This window comes from Dasypus novemcinctus, chromosome 22 (assembly GCF_030445035.2).
Source record: "Dasypus novemcinctus isolate mDasNov1 chromosome 22, mDasNov1.1.hap2, whole genome shotgun sequence".
Classification (NCBI taxonomy): Eukaryota; Metazoa; Chordata; class Mammalia; order Cingulata; family Dasypodidae; genus Dasypus; species Dasypus novemcinctus.
The window spans coordinates 69,567,920-69,584,548 of NC_080694.1; the positions used below are offsets into that span (position 1 = coordinate 69,567,920).

The window sequence follows — 16,629 nt, forward strand, 5'->3', positions numbered from 1 at the left end:
TCTGTCCTACATTTCAATAGGTATATGTTATTTTATTGATTTATTTTATTTGTTTCGATTACAAGTGTCAGTATGTGTGCTTGTATGAGTCATGATGTAAAATATATTTCTTACTATGAGTAATTGCAAAATGTTTGAAAAGCACTGGTATTTAGGGAAAAAAAACATGGAATCAGAAAATCTGGATCTGGTCCACTGCCAACAGTTTATATGTATAAATAAATATTTGCATTGCTTAAATATTTGGAATCTCCCTTACCTCCCTTGCTATGTTCAGTGAGGCTTAATTAGTCCAACATATGTGACCACACTTTTTAGTGCAATACCTAATATTTATTTTCATGCTTTTTTTGATTGTGTGTTTGTATCTGTTAATTTTTCTGTGGGTTGTATACAAATATTAACAGTGTCCATAACTTTTCATAGGAACTCTCATAAGGGTTGCATTTTCTTCCTTTTTGTTTCCTTAAATTACTCGGATCACATGGCTTTAATATGATGTTAATGATTTCAAGATTTTTAGTCAATATACACATGCTTTCTTTAATGGAAATGCCCACTAATGCAAACTGTACTCACAGATCATTTTTTCAAAGACATGTTTTGATGTTTTAAATTATAATGATGTTGTATTAATATTGTAAGGTTTTGATTTATTAACCTTTTTTTAGTATGCAATATTACCTAAATAGGTCACATATGCAAAAAGTTTAAATCAATCAATCAAAACAGATTAACTCACACTCTCACCATAACACCCACCTCAATTAGGGCTGCTATTCAGTAGTGGTGTCCCCCTTTTCTAGCAAAAAAAGATACCGAACTTTTCTTCCATCAGAATTCAGTGTTCAGTGGAGGTAAGGATTGAATATGCTTTTGTTTTCAGTGGCTTTTGTCATGACATAGGTCCTCAATTCTTATTTATTTGAAGAATTATACATATTTTTAGAAGTGGGAGCTGGTTTTCCTCTAAAATAATAGTTAAGACAGGGTTGTCACTCCTTATAAACAGCTGTGGGACTTCATCCTCTGTGTAGATAATTGACCTCAGTGGAAATTTCTTGGCAAGCAATACCAGAGAAGTCCCCCAGTGAGTTTTCTACTTCCAATCTTCTTTTTGCCTCAGTAAAATGAAATTAATTTTGGTATTTTCCACACAGTGTTGAATGATGAGCTCAAGAATAAAGGGTCTTAGGAAACAACCTCCTTAAACAATTTAATAGAAAATTCCCTTGGATCACCAGGGAATATTTAAGACAAACATTTTTCGTGTCAAGATCCAATTTTCTTTTCTTTATGTTTTTCTTGAGACATCGTTTCTTGAGACTCCTGCTAAAATAAAAGTAGAATAATCCTACTTCTACCTTAGAAATAGAAGAGGCAACCACCTTCTGATATGATATTTAAGGCTCTTGTCTTCAAATATTTCCTCCGCAACAGCACAGTATAGCCATTTTAAATGCCCTAGCTTTGGAGTTCTGCATTTGGTTTAAACAACAGAAACACTGTTGAGATGAAACTAATACACACTCGATGCTCATTCATTCAATCATCAGTCGGTGTTTATTGAGTACCTATAGTGCTAGGGAACAGTCCAAACACAGACTGCTGCCTCTCCTTGACCCTAAGTCAATCCTGAGCTGAGGAGTGTGTTAGCCGGGCTCCCAGGAAGGGATGGTAAATGGGGCCAGACTTCCTTAGGGAGTGCTGTGAGGTCACACCCCCCAGTGCCCAGTGGCCTGGCACTCTCAGCTCTGTTCAGCCCCCCGAACAGACCTGGTCATCCTGCCTGGAGTGATTTCGAGCCCATGCTGGACTTGCCATCACCTCAGACTAATTGCCTGGCTCTTGACACAGCCCTTCTAGGTAAAACCCATACGGATATGTATTTTTCACTCAGGTCCTAAAAACTCACGGGGTGTGATGAGGAGGCCGCTTCTATCTGAAACCTGTGTGGCTTTTCAGGTTTGAACATGGACAATTCAAAAGTTCTACCTGACTGGCCCCCCGGAGGAAGCTGCACTCCCCATGCAGATGAGTCCACAGCCAGCGCACTGCCCCTCTGAAGGGCGTCATCAGCAAGCACCCAGAACCCCTTGGCTGGTACACTCTCATGAACACCTGTGTTCCTAGACCAAGGCCTTAAAGCACCTGTGCAGAGAACTTCCTATAGAGGCAGGATGGGGAGACAGAGAATCCTATGAACTGCCCCCTTCAAATGTTAGCTAAAGGTTGAAAAAGGTACATGAAAGTGACATCTGTCAGAGCTGCATAGGGACACACAGCTCACTGCTGATACAGATGATGGAAATACTGAGATTTTAGTGGCTTTGTTTCTTTTTCTTTTGGGGTCCCAGGAATTCAGGGAGTAGATTGAGCACAGCTTACTTTCCCATGACCTCCAACTTAACTCTGTGCTCAGGTCTGTGACAGCCTGGCTCCTGGGATGAGTTGACAAATGTAGGTGACTCCTCGGGAGTGCCTTGAGGTCAAGCTTCTCTTGGAGATGGTGGCTGTCTGCACCTTCCTCCCCCTTTACCCCAGGTCACTGCAGTCACTTAGGCTGCAGTGTGTAAGCTGTACAGGGTCCACTCCACCCCACTGGTGTGGGCAGGGCAGGGTCCTGACAATGCGATGCAAGCTCCAGGTGCACATAGACCTTCTCCCTGGTTGGCTGGGGAGTTAGGCTGCAGGCCCAGGGGAGCCCTGCCCTTGGCTGAAGCTGACCTTGTTCTCTCTTCTCTATGTGAGCAAGCGTTATCTTACCTGCTGCCTGAGATGGTTGGGATCCTGGGTGGCTGTTCCTGGTGGCAGGCATTGCTAAAGACTTTGCCACCCTCCTTGGTGAGGCACCCTTGGAGGAGGAGCTGGTGTCTCTGGTCCTGACAGTTTGGTCCAGCGAACAGATGTATATACCTACAATGTGTCAGACACTCTCCTAAAGCTGCAAATATAACCCCCGACAATGACAGACAAAAATGTGCCCTAATGAAACATATTCTAATAGAAAGAAAATAGATCTCTGCTTATTCTCAGTGTCTCAATAAATGTGACCTCAGAATGATGGAGAAATTAGTGAAATCATTTATAGTGGTGCAAGGTGATATATGGCAAAAAGTATTGGAGGAATTGAAGGAAAAATAAGAGACATAGAGAAAACAAAGAACAAAATGACAGAAGTAAATTTTGTACTATCAATAATCAACTTAAATGTAAATGGATTAAACTCATCAATTAAAAGTTAAAGAATGGCAAAATGCATTAAAATATGAACCAACTATCTGCTGCTCACAAGAGACTCACTTTAGACTAGAAGACACAAATAGGTTGAAAATGAAAGGATGGAAAAAGATACTCTATGCAAATAATCACCAAAAGAGAGCTGGCATGGCTATATGTATAAGAGATAATGTAGATTTTACATCAAAAATTGTGAACAAGTGGTAAAGAGAAACATGTATTGATAAAGCATTATTTCATCAACAAGATATACTAATTATAAATAGATACACAAATCACAATAGAGCCCCAAATATATAAAGCCAATTTTCACAGGATTTAAGGGAGAAATAGACAATTCTATAGTAGTACTGGGAGATTTCAACACACCACTTTTAATAATGAATATAACATCTGAACAGAAAGCCAGTAAAGAAATAGAGCTCTTGAACTATCTATAAGCCAACTAGATATAACAGATGTTTACAGAAATCTCCACTCAATAATAGCAGAACACATAGCCTTCTTAAATGTACATGGATTGTTCTTCAAGATAGACCACATGTTAGGACATAAAGTATTATCAATAAATTTTAAAAGATTGAAATCATGCAAAATCTTCTCTGATCACAATAAAATGAAGCTGGAAATCAAATAACAAAAGGACATCTGGAAACCTCACAAATATGTAGAAATTAACAACATACTCTTAAACAACCAAAGGGTCAAAGAAGGAATCATTCTGGAAATTAGGCAATACTTGGAGACAAATGGAAGTGAAAACACAGCATGCCATCACTTACAGGATACAACAACAGCAGTGCTCAGAGAGAAATGTATAGCTGTAAATGCCTACATTAAAAAAGAAAGATCTCAAATAAAAGCATAACCTTACACCTTAAATAATTAGAAAAAAAGGGCAAACTAAACCCCCTGACAGTTAAAGGAAGGCGTCTTAGATTCCCATAGCTTTGTTAGAACAAATGTACATCACTAGTATAGAGTGTCGGGGGGGGGGGGGTGGATAGATGGGGAGACATGTACCTAAAGCTTGCCTCTATGGGATATAGATGTATTCTGTTGTGATAGGTATGAGTTCTTGATAGAGGCCCACACAGTAGCCAAAAATTATTAAACTTCCATCCTAGGGAGTTCTGCTACTTTTGCAAAAAAAAAAAGGCAAAAATCTCTGGAATATCTAAGCAGTGCCTAATAAAATCAAAACAGGCCAATATGGCAAGCCCTCAATCTTAATGCTTTTACTTATGAACTTTATTCCTAAGTAAATGAAATAGCCTAATTATAATTAATGCCTAGGAGTTATCTCTCCAAAACCGTCTTGTTTCTCCCCAAGCCAAATGTTGCTTCTCTCCAAGCCAAACTCAACAAATAAACTTGCAATCTTCCCCTGGATATGGGACACAACTCCTGGGGATGAACATCCCTGGCACTGTGGGATTATTATCAAGTGTCAAACAATGATGTATTTGGAAAAAGAACTTGACCAAAAGGTGAAACATTAAATGCAAAAAGGTTTTATGGCTAAAAGTTTTCAAAGGGAGTTGGGAGGTTTTCTGAAGGATATACACTTATGCAGGTCTCAGGCAGATTCCACTAACTGCTCAGTAAACAACGCCTCAAACAAAAGTGCTCTTGAGGGCTCTTGGGATGCTCAAACACTATAGGCAAGGCACAAAGCCTCAGGAAATCAACACCTCCTCTGTGGGCCCTGTTCTGGAATATATGATAATGTATTTCCCCAAAATAACAGAATTAGAATCATTTATAAATCCTCTGCTCAGGATTCATCTACCCCTTTTATTTGACCCAGTAATTATCACTACACTCATTAAATTTTTGTCCCAGAGACTTACATCTTCTGGCTGTTCATATGCCCATTGAGCTCTGAATCTCAGCAAAGTTGCAGCCAGCAACTACTCTCTTGTTCATTGGACTCACTCAGGACAACTAACAAAGTGATGATGATGGATATGTCCCATCCCCAAAAAAACAGAGTAACTACAACTGCAAGCAAGCTTCCTTCCACTTGCCTCATAATATCTAATCCCCCTGTCAATCTGAAGCAGAGTGGACAGCATCCCAAATTCCTCAAGACTGAGGAATGAAGAAACACAGTGGGCCATGTAACCATAGACCAAATTAGATTTAGTGTTATTGCAGTTATTATCTCGTGTTAATGAAAAAGCTTGTAAAATTGATGTAAACATAGTGGCTGCCAGGACATCAGAAGGGAGAGGGAGGGATGAATAGGTGGAACACAGGGCATTTTCAGGGCAGTGAAATTGTTCTGTATGATCCTGAAATGACAGAGACATGACAGTATATACTTGTCAAAGCCTGTAAAACTACAAAGCACAAGGTTATCATAATGTAAGCTACAAACTTTCATTAGTAAGCTACAAACTTCCGTTAGTAACAATGCTTCACTATTGGTTCATCAATTGTAACAAATGTACCATGGTAGTAGAGGAAACCATATGAATCCCCTATACTATTTTTTTTAAAAAGAATTGGGTATTAAACCTGGGACCTCATACATGGAAACCACCCAACCACTCAGCTACACCCGTTCCCTGTACTTTTGATGTATATTTTCTAAAAAAAAACTCTCAAAAAATAAAGTTTATTACAAAAAAAGAGCCACACAAGAAAGCAGGAGAAAAAGGAGGAAAGGAAAAAGAAAAAAAAAAGATTTGTCTAAGAACAATGATGGGAAATGCAGGAATCAGAATGATTGAATATATGATAAAAATCTGACTCCACATTACTAAACTTAATGAAGCCATTACTTCTACAAATAGGAGACAAACATAGAGATCCTAGAATTGAGGTAAAACAACAGTTCGTATTGAAATGGAGATAGCAGCACCTGGAAAAAAAAGATTTACTAAACTCTGAAGAGTTTGATGTGAAAGAAGGAAATTGGATGAGGAGCATAGAGGTATTATTTTCTAATAGTGAATTTGTAGGATGATATCACAGTTGAAACTATGTGAATATATAATGATTTAAAAATAAGTGTGAATAAATAAATCAACTGAGGGGATTGCCTTCAGCAATGAGTGATGTCTCTTCCAATCAGTTGAAGGCCTCAGAAGAAGTGATTTCAACATCCAGATAGAGAATTCCCATCTCCACTTCTGACACTTTTTCTTGGGGAACTCATCGAGGACCTTCACTGGAGTTCCTGGTTTGCAGCCTGCTCTGCAGAATTTGGACTCATGCATCCCCATGGTCATGTGAGAGAATTTTATAAATCTTATACTATTTACAGATGCCTCCTGTCTGTTCTGATTCCTTAGAGAGCCCTGATTCATACATCTTCAATATAATATGCCAGGTTAAAAACACAAACGCCTCACATGACCACCTCAGTAGATGCAGAAGAAACATTTTAGTAAATCAACACCTTTTTTCATGATGAAAAGACTCAGCAAACTAGGAATAGAAGAGGACTGCCTTACCATGGTAAAGGACACTTATGACAAAGCCACAGCTATCGTTGTACCCTATATTGAAAGGCTGAACACTTTTCTCTAAGATAATGAAAAAGACTAGGTTGTATACTTTTCCCACTGCTATTCTGCATTGACCAGAAGTTATGAAAAAGAAATAAAAGACATCCAAATTGGAAAGGAAGAAGTAAAAGCATGTCTTTTTGCAAATGACTTGATTCTACGTATATAGAAAATCCCGAAGAATCCTTGCACAAAAAGACTAGTAGAGCCAATAAACACTTTGGGTCAATTTTCAGGATACAAAATCAACATTGAAAAATTGGTTGTGTTTCTATACACCAACCATGAACAATGCACAAAGGAACCTAAGAAAGCAATTTTGTGCCCAATGACACCCAAAAGTTTAAAATACTTAGGAATAAATTTAACCAAGGAAGTGAAAAACCATACACGGAAAACTCAAAACATTGCTGAAATTAAAGAAGAACTAATTAAATAGCATGGATTTCCCACGTTAATGAATTGAAAGACAATATTTTTAAAATGGCAATACTCCCCAAAGCAACCTATAGATTCAATGCAATTATATCAGAATTCCAATGGCTCTTTTGCAGAAATGAAAATACCAATCCTTAAATTCATATGGAATTGCAAGGGACTCTAAATAGTCAAAACAATACTGAAAAAAAATTGATCTTTAATGTTTAAAAACATAAAGGTCATAAGACTTGGAAAAGCTGAGGAACTCTTCTGGATTAAAGAACATTACGAGAACATGACAACTAAATCCACCACATGGATTGGATCCTGGACTATGAAATAGAACGTTATAAAGATTTTATTGGAACCATCAATGAAATTTGAATATGAACTCCAGTTTAGATAACAGTGATAAAATAACGTTAAATTTCTGAATTTGAGATTGCGCTGATTATGTAAGAGAATATCCTTATATTAGGAGTTAAGACAGAAATATTTCAGAGTAACTGTTTACTCTCAAGTTCCTTAAAAGGTTAATAGTAACAATAAGTATTACATAAAGAGTAAAAAAGCAAATGCAGCAAATATGAACAATTGGTGATTTTAAGTGAGGAATATATAGGACCAATGAAATGTTTTTGCATCTTTACTGTAAATTTGACATTGTTTTTCAAAAGTTTAAAAAGTGATCCACATAAATTCTGCTCAAATTACATAGGCAAAAAATTTAAAAATCAAGGCATGCATTGAATAGGGCAGGAAAATGCAATTCTACTATCTACTTAGAAGGATAGAGGGAATCAATATTTATGAATATCCCTAATTTTTACTAGGTGTCAAAATATACAATTTCAAGCAAATAAAAAATAATATTTCTGCCTGTAAAATTGGGAAATATCTTAAAAGTTGAAAAATCCCAGATAGTGAAAGCTCATGAAGACAATATTCTCTTTTGCTATATTCAATACTAATGGAAATGTGGATAAAATATCTGCATGATAATTTGGCAATCCCTATTAAGTCTTACATCTTCTAATTAATTTTTAACTTCCACCTAGTAATACCATTTCTAAGAATCTCAGCTGAGACATGAATATTTTCATATATGATGAACTCTTTGCAGTAGTATTTAGAATGATCAGAACAAGAAAGCAATGTAACCATTCTACAGTAGAAAATGATTAAATGCATTTTGATATATCTGTATGGTAAAGTATAATTTGTTGGTATTATAAACAAGTTTTAAAAGAATCCTGGGATATTCTTAGGATATAATACACTTGAAAAAAGCAAGGTATAAAAAAGATAGAAAAGAGGAAAAAGGCAATATGCCAATAATGTAGAACTTTAAATATTTGGAATTTAAGGATGTGCTGTTTTCCATGAATCTGTTTATTTTACTAAAAATAGGCAATCTACCTTTATAATTTTTTAAAAGAAAAAAGATTATTAATAACACTACATGTCAGTCATTAAATTTTTATTTGTAGAGAGATATATGATTTCTTTAGCCCTAGAACATTTGTTTATATCCCACCATGGAATTTCACTCCCCATATAAATGCTGATACATTTCTGGTGTATTGATTTTGCAGCTTTTAGCCAACTAAAACAGAAATTGGTACTGAGAGTAGGATATTGCAGTTGCAAATATCAAAAATACTAAAGAGTCTTCTTAATTGACTAAAGGGTAGATCTGGTAAGAAGTGTGAGATGTTTGACAAAAAAGGCCTGTACTACTTTGAACAGTCTGCTGTTCAAAGATGCTAAGGGCACTTCCCTTAGGCCTTAGAAAGAAATGAAGAATGTGTCATTGCACACCAGAAGAAAGGTGACCCATGTTTAAAGTGGCAGAGATGGCAAAATTGAGTCATACCACCATTATTCTTAGCCCTACAGTACAGTTTCATATCTTTGAATTCTTTCCATGGAATAAATGAAAATTTTCATTTTTCATTTAGCTAAATGAAAATCTAAAGCCATCCACAGTAGCTATAATTATCTACATTTTCAATACTGCAGCATTTAAATTTTCTTCCCCTGCATTTTTGCTGGGAGTGCTTTGATAAGTCAAATCAAACTTTGTTCCTATGCTCAAGGAGCTAACAGTCTAGTGATAAATAAAGGCATTTATCAAGTGCTTTTTGTACATCCAGTGAGAGATGGCAATGGTATATATAGATTTGGAGAAAAAGACATATCTTTATTTCTGTTTGTTTTTGGTGCCTTGTATTTCTTATGATTTTTTGTTTTCAAGAAAATCAGCTTTTTGAACGCAACATCAGGTGATTCTGTTTCCCGTTGATTTGAAATGTCACATTTAGTAAATATGTAATTAATATATATATGAGCAACATTTTGCTCTTAGATTTCCAGTTATTTTCTACTGATGCTATCTCCTGTAATTTTTCTGCCCTATTTACTAGGTAAAGTCCAAACATTTTGATTAACCTCTTGGCACCATCTTGTATGTCCCATGTGCACTGTTTTAACCAAACTAAATTACTCATAATTTCTGACAAGCTTTGTTGTGTAATCCCACTTATTGCCTAAAATGTTGCCTCTTCTATGTCCTTACATTGCCGAATCCAGATAATCATTTAGGTGTCTCAGTTCAATATTATTTCCCCAAGAAAAATCAATAAGGACAATTCTCCCATTGTACTACTTTATGTGGTGCTCTGCACATGTTTCCATAGAATCATAGAATCCCTTAACTCCCGCTGCACATGGCATTTGTCAACCTGAAAAAAAAACCAAAATACAAAAGAAAAACATCTGCCACTCCTGATTATTAGAACATTTCTTTAGTAAAGGAATTGTAATTGTTTTTCTTCTCGTGTCATGCTATCTAGTGAATAATAAATATTTGTTGAATGAGTACCCAAAAATAATTAATTCATACTAACGTTAGGAAAAAAATTCCCATTGACGTTCTTATAAATAATTAGCTTTATAATTTAGAGGCGATCCTTGTGGCAGAACTTGGGACCAATGAAGAATTTGACAGAAGAGGGAATAAAAGGAGAAATGCTGTCTATAAGGAATAAAGGGAAGAATTGAAAAGACTTGGAAGTGAACCTTAACTAAACATTTAGGCTTCTAGGACAAGATGTATACTCTTAGTTACTTTAAAAGTAGTTATATTTGATCCAGCCAATATGCTTAGGGCAGTCTTAGAAGGATATAGGATGGAGCTTATCAATGGATAGGAAGATTTGAAGTGATTGAGGACTTGGTGCTGATGGAAGAGGTTTTGGCTTGGAATTACTGGATATTTAATCATAAAATGTGGAAACCCTTAACTAAGGTGATGGACAAGGTGATTCTAGAACAAATAGCACATAATGGGAAGGTAAAATGCTGAGAATTCTGACTGGTCTAACATTGATTGAAGGGAAATATCATTTCTTGGCCTCAAGGAACAAAATGGGTGATCTTCTAGAGAGCAGAAATATTTCTGGATTAGAAAAGAACCCTACTGGTCTCAGCATTGCTTCCTGAACAGAGAAATAATTTTTTTTGAACTCTTGGTAGAATTCAAACAAATAATGAGAACCTAGAAAATAAGAAAATTAGTTCAAAGTTATTACCATCTGAAGGTAGAGAGAATCTCAGATGATTCTCATCATCATGGATTACTTATTTCTTACAAAAAATGGTCTTGACAGGACCCTCTTGAAGGATGCCTTAATATCCTTATTTCGCAGACTATAGATGAGGGGGTTCAACATGGGTGTGATGATTCCATAGAAGAGGGAAACCATTTTTCCCCAATCCTCAGAGGTGGATGAAGGTGGTTGTAGATATATGTAGATGGCTGTTCCAAAGAAGAGAGACAACACAACCATGTGGGACCCACATGTCCCAAAGGCTTTTCTCTGTCCTTCTGCTGATCTGATTCTCAATACCGCTTGAACTATGAAGCCATAGGAGATGAGGATTAATGTCACCGGGATTAGCAGCATTAACCCACTAAAGAAAAGGAGCTCAGCCTCAATAGGCTTTGTGTCGGCACACGACAACTTGAGAAGGGCAGGGACCTCACAGAAGAAGTGGTCCACTTCCCTATGACCACAGCGTGGCAAGCTAATGGTCAAAGAAGATTGCAACACCGAGTTGCTGAAACCAGAGAGCCACAAGAGAGCAGCCGTCTTTAGGCAGAACCCAGGACTCATGATGACTACATAGTGAAGGGGTCTGCAGATTGCCACAAACCTGTCAAAGGACATAACGGTCAGGAGGAGGCACTCGGTGGACCCCAGGGCCAGGAAGATGATGAGTTGGGCCACACAGCCACCATAGCTGATGGTCTTTTTATTCTGACAAATATTTGCCAGCATGTGAGGGACAGTGCTTGTGGTATAACATAGATCCAAGATGGAAAGATTAGTGAGAAAGAAGTACATGGGTTTATGAAGTTTGGGGTCCTGAATGCATGCCATCATGATGGACACATTTCCGAAGATGGTGAATGTGTAGGATGTCAACAGAACCACAAGAAGGGGCATCTGCAGCCAGGGCCTGTCTGAGAAGCCGAGAAGTATGAACTCTTTTGAGGAGCTCTCATTTGCCCAATTCATGATGATTCACTTAGTTTTAATTACCTAAATTACATAAAAGAGAACAGTCAATAGATACTCATTGAAGACTCCCATTTGAACTGAACTGAATGTAGATTAATTACACTGCATAGATCAGTAACAAGTATAATTACAGTCAGTTAAATGGAATTCTTGGGAATGCAGTATCCTAAGGAAGCCATTACACTGATTTCATAATGGTAAAAAAGTTCCTCTGTTTTCAGTAGTTTTATTTGAGTGACTTTATGTAGTAAATCATTACATTAAAAGTCATAAGGTATAAAAATTATGAGCATACACTATGGAAAACTGTCAATGTTCAATACATTTCAATCCCTCTCCTTTTTCTTACCTGCTAACCTGCCTTCATAAACATTTTAATAATGAATCCTGCTTTGAATATCCAATTATGTTTAACTCAGGTTCACAATGTCGAGCAAATTCATATAGAAACTTATGAGTTTCACCTAAATCTGCAATGGATCTGTAAACGTGTGCTTGTTTAGTAACATCTTCATGTGACTTTTTTTTTTGGTTGCCTCTTTATACTAAATGATATTTATGCTGCCCATCTCCACAGAAAAATATATTAGATATTCTGTTTGATTCAAGACCATACAATTTTGGGTTGACTTGTGATGTGCAGCGATAATCATCGGTGACATTTCCCCTTCTCCAAATATCTGAGTGAACATAGTAAAGCCTCCAGCCTAACCAGTGCATGACCAACATGGGGCAGACACCATTCAGTGCCTGAAACAATGCTTTCTATTCTTAATAAAACCAAGTTAAAGAGGTATGATCTGCATTTCATTGCTACTGTGACTTAGAGAGCTTAAATAACATGCTTACAACCCACTTAGCAATGCTGGGCTAAAACTCAGAACTTAAAAACCACTCTTTTTACATCCAATTTCCCCAAGTTTTAAGACAGCACAAGAAGGACTACATGCAACAGTGGCTCTAAAGTAAAACAGGAACAGCACCCAAAATCAAATAACCAGTCTGATTATCTGCATTCTGTGGAAGTTGTCAGATACTGGTTTTCATGACCTACGTGCACCTGAATTTCTTCAGTCTATTTTGCATGTTTATGTGCAAGGTTTATGAGGTGACTACAGTTGTTGAATTAAGCAGAATTTCAAAGTGTAATGAAAGAGGGCACTGCTAGGCAGACTTAAGAAAAAGATGAAATAAGAAGAAGGATTGACACATCTTACCCCAGGGTGAGTTACCTTCTTCAGAGTGAGAAAAACTGAAAAGGGAAGTAGAGCTAGATATTGGAAAACTTACGTGAGAATGCATAGAGATGGCTGTAAGATTTGTAACTCTTTCCATCATATGTAATTTTATTTTGACCTTTCACCTACAGCTATACATTATTTCTTGGTAAATAATAGTAATAGAATTCAGCTGGAAAATGCAAGCAGATAGAAGACTTCAATTTTCAGAGCATGTTATGTACCCATAACCGATAGGAACAGGGGAAAGTTGAGTTGAAGCCTCACATTCCTCCAGAATGGGGGACAGGAGAGCTGCTAACACTGGAAATGGATTGAAATCACAGAGAGGAGCAGAGGACTGAACCTGAGCCCTGGCGGGGGCGGGGCGGGGGAGCTGAAATCCCTTAGGGAATCTACTCAGGACAGAAGACGAGGTCTTAAGCAAATTGGGAGGAAAGAGGTAATGGTGCTCACGTTGAGCTAGGAGGTTTTACTTAGTTATATTTCATTTAGATGCTTGCCGTGTCATTATGCTTTTGTAATCAGTACTTTATTTCTCCTCAAACCATCAGTAAACATATTCTTTGCTTACTGTCTTTCTTAATCCTCCAAAATGACGTATTTGCATGTGATAATTCTCCCTTGTAGAGAACAGGTGAATCCACCGAGTGGTCATGTTTAGGTCTTAGATTACTGGGAGGCAAAATGAAGAAGACACACAAAATCTCAGAAAGGAAGTAGGGAGCAGGAACATTAAAATTTGTCAATAGTTACAAAATCATCAGATGTATATCTGGATTAAAGGAGAAATTTTGGTGGTTCTAAAACAAACTTATAGGATAAGAAAGATTGAATATATGATTTAGTAGAATTAAGAGAAAGTATGTTTAAACTTGATGACATCCTATTTCAAACAGTTACTTATTAAGGAAGTTCTAATGTAATAGAAATCAAACTGCTTCAAATAGTCTAGGTGGAACATGAGACTATACAATATGTAACTGTTAAACCATAATCAAATAAAGCCCCAAACAATCAGGATGTATCATATCCTAATCCCCTGTTCAGTATTCTGTCTAGGATGGATCCATCCATAAAGGAGTAGATGTAGGAACACATTTAGACAAATAGAGCTGTGAAGTTCAACCTTTCTCCAAAACATACTTATTTATACTACCAATTTATCTTGGGTCTGTCACCCATTAACCGTCCTATAGTTCATAAAATATAATGAATTAATAATAAACCAAAAAACATGAGTAGACATTTGCCTTACCAGGTGTCAAAACTTATTAAAAGTCTACTGTCATTAAAAAAATAATAATCAGATTAATGGAATGAAGGAGAGAATCCAAAAGTGATCCAGTCAAATAGAGGAATTTAATATATATTATAGATGTGATCTTTAAGTAACTGGTAAAGTGACAGTTTGATAATATTTTTGAAGGAAAAATAATATGAAGTTTATAACACCCTATACAGAAACATAAACTTCATAAATTGAAATACTTTAAAATATAAAATAAGAAATAAAACAAGAAATATATGCAAAGAAAATAAAGAATTTCTATTCTCGAGCTGTGGACGATGATATCATAGCACCAAAGGCAGAAACATTAAATAATTGATTACTTTTCTGATCATATAAATTTAAAAAGAAAATATAAAAAATGACCATATGCAAAGATAAAAGATAAATGACAAGATGAAGAAATATGCAGTTCTAATAGCAAAATTTGGTTAATAAAATATAAGTAATTATTGTATAATTATTATGAAAAAAAGACAAAAAGTCCAAGAGAAAAAAAATAAGCAATGTATATAAATAAATGATTTGGAGAAGAAACAAAATAACAGCAAACAGTAAAAAAAATGCAACTCTCCCATCACTAAAGAAACACAATTCCAAACAAGTAAATGGTCCATTCTCTATCCATTTGTGCATGTTTTATAAAAAAATCACCTCGAAAATTTGCCAGTTTGGGAAAACTTCCTCTGGAGCCACAGTCTGCCCAATGACTTCTGAACAAAAAGGTGGACATTCTTCTGTCATTTTTTTTTCATCTCTGAATTGAGACTAATAAAATGTTTATGAAGGTAGGTTAGCAGGTAAGAAAAAGGAGAGGGATTGAAATGTATCTAAGGCTAGCATTGGACAGTTACTGCCAAGCGCACATGAGTCACTGCACTCACCTCTGAACTCAGGACAGTGCCTGAACCATAAAAAGTGTTTAATGAATGTGACCAGGTTATCATTAAACAATAATACTCCAGCAAGCCCAGCTTGCATGCAGGTGAGGAAACAAACCAGCTCACTTTTGGTGGGCACAGAACTTATTACAAGCCCTGGAAAGAAAAACATGAAAGAATAAAATGCATATCCACTTCTTTGTTGCTAGCATAATTTGGGAATATAGTTTTCTGGTAAATAGAAGTCAGGTCAATGGTCATTGGCAGTGTGCTATTTAAGGGGTGTGGGACATTAGAGGATTGCATTCAGCTATCTTTCCTTCTGTATTTCCATATCCACCACTCTTCCTCACAGCTGGTATGGCACTGATACCAGCTCATCCACCAAACCCTCTCTTACATGAGCAGAAATGTGAACTTACCCATAACAACGAGCATGTTCATTCCACTGTTATCCCAGTCCTCCCTCTTTATATATCCTACACAAACTAAAAGAAACCTTAAATCCCACTAATTCTTCTTCCTCTTAAAAAAAATTCCATGGACAGATTTTAAGTGTGGAGGTTGAATGGACAAATGGTTATTCAAAGGGTGAGAGGATAAAAAAGTATTTGGATTGGGAACAGATGTAGCTCAGTATGTTGAGGCCCTGCTTCCCATGTATGAGGTCCTGGGCTCAATCCCCAGTAACTCTTAAAAAAAAGTATCTGTGGAATCACTTAAAATCCTTGAGATTTATGACAAGGTTTCCAGGAACCTTGATTATTTCACGTGATATAAACAGGGCAGGTATGTGGTTCAGATGTTCCTGAATGACGTTGACCCATCAGGTGACACAATCCTCCACAGTGGACACCACTAACCTCCTTTCTAAGAGTCACAGCGATATCCATGCCTTTCTGGGGCCAAAGACAGGCTGAGCAATGCAATGACTTTTTGAGCTTTCAACCCTTGTGACATTCTCAGTTAACTCTCTTTTGTTCCACAAACTAAGAATGGAATTAGCATAAAACCAGGACTGGATCAAAAACATTTAATATGAGAACTGCCTTCATGTGGAGGTGAAAGTGCTTCCTAGATATTGTCTTCAGTCACAGGCACGTTTTGACAGGTGTGGGCTTTCCTCACTAGTTTCTTCATGGATTTATGCAAGGAGAAGTGCTTTTATAAACTCCAGGAAAATGGTAGTCACAGAGAGAAGGTTGTACCTTAAATAAAACCAACCAGTTGCCATTCACCAGGCTGTGCATTCTTCTTTAGCCCTGGGGACTCCAGAGTTCCTCCAGATTAACTGGTGTTTGTGAGGAATATGAGAAATTACACATTTTGTCAAAATCTATGACATTGTGCTTTGCAAAGTGTAAACCGTGATGTAAACTATCGACCATGCTAGCAGCAATGCTTCAATATGTGTGTCAGAGATCATGGAGGTGAACTCTTTTCCCAAAACACACA

General features: G+C 36.7%; 1 protein-coding gene across 1 annotated transcript; it reads right to left on the reverse strand.

Moving 5' to 3' along the window:
- Nucleotides 1–10,816: 10,816 nt before the first annotated feature.
- LOC101447771 (putative olfactory receptor 2B3) lies at nucleotides 10,817–11,761 on the reverse strand. Its single transcript, XM_004468798.1, has one exon. The coding sequence runs from the start codon at nucleotides 11,759–11,761 to the stop codon at nucleotides 10,817–10,819; it is 945 nt and encodes a 314-aa protein (XP_004468855.1).
- Between the last annotated feature and the right edge of the window lie 4,868 nt (nucleotides 11,762–16,629).

Coding starts and splice junctions, on each gene's coding strand:
- LOC101447771 (XM_004468798.1), bottom strand. CDS start 11,761: ATGAATTGGGCAAATGAGAGCTCCTCAAAAGAGTTCATACTTCTCGGC.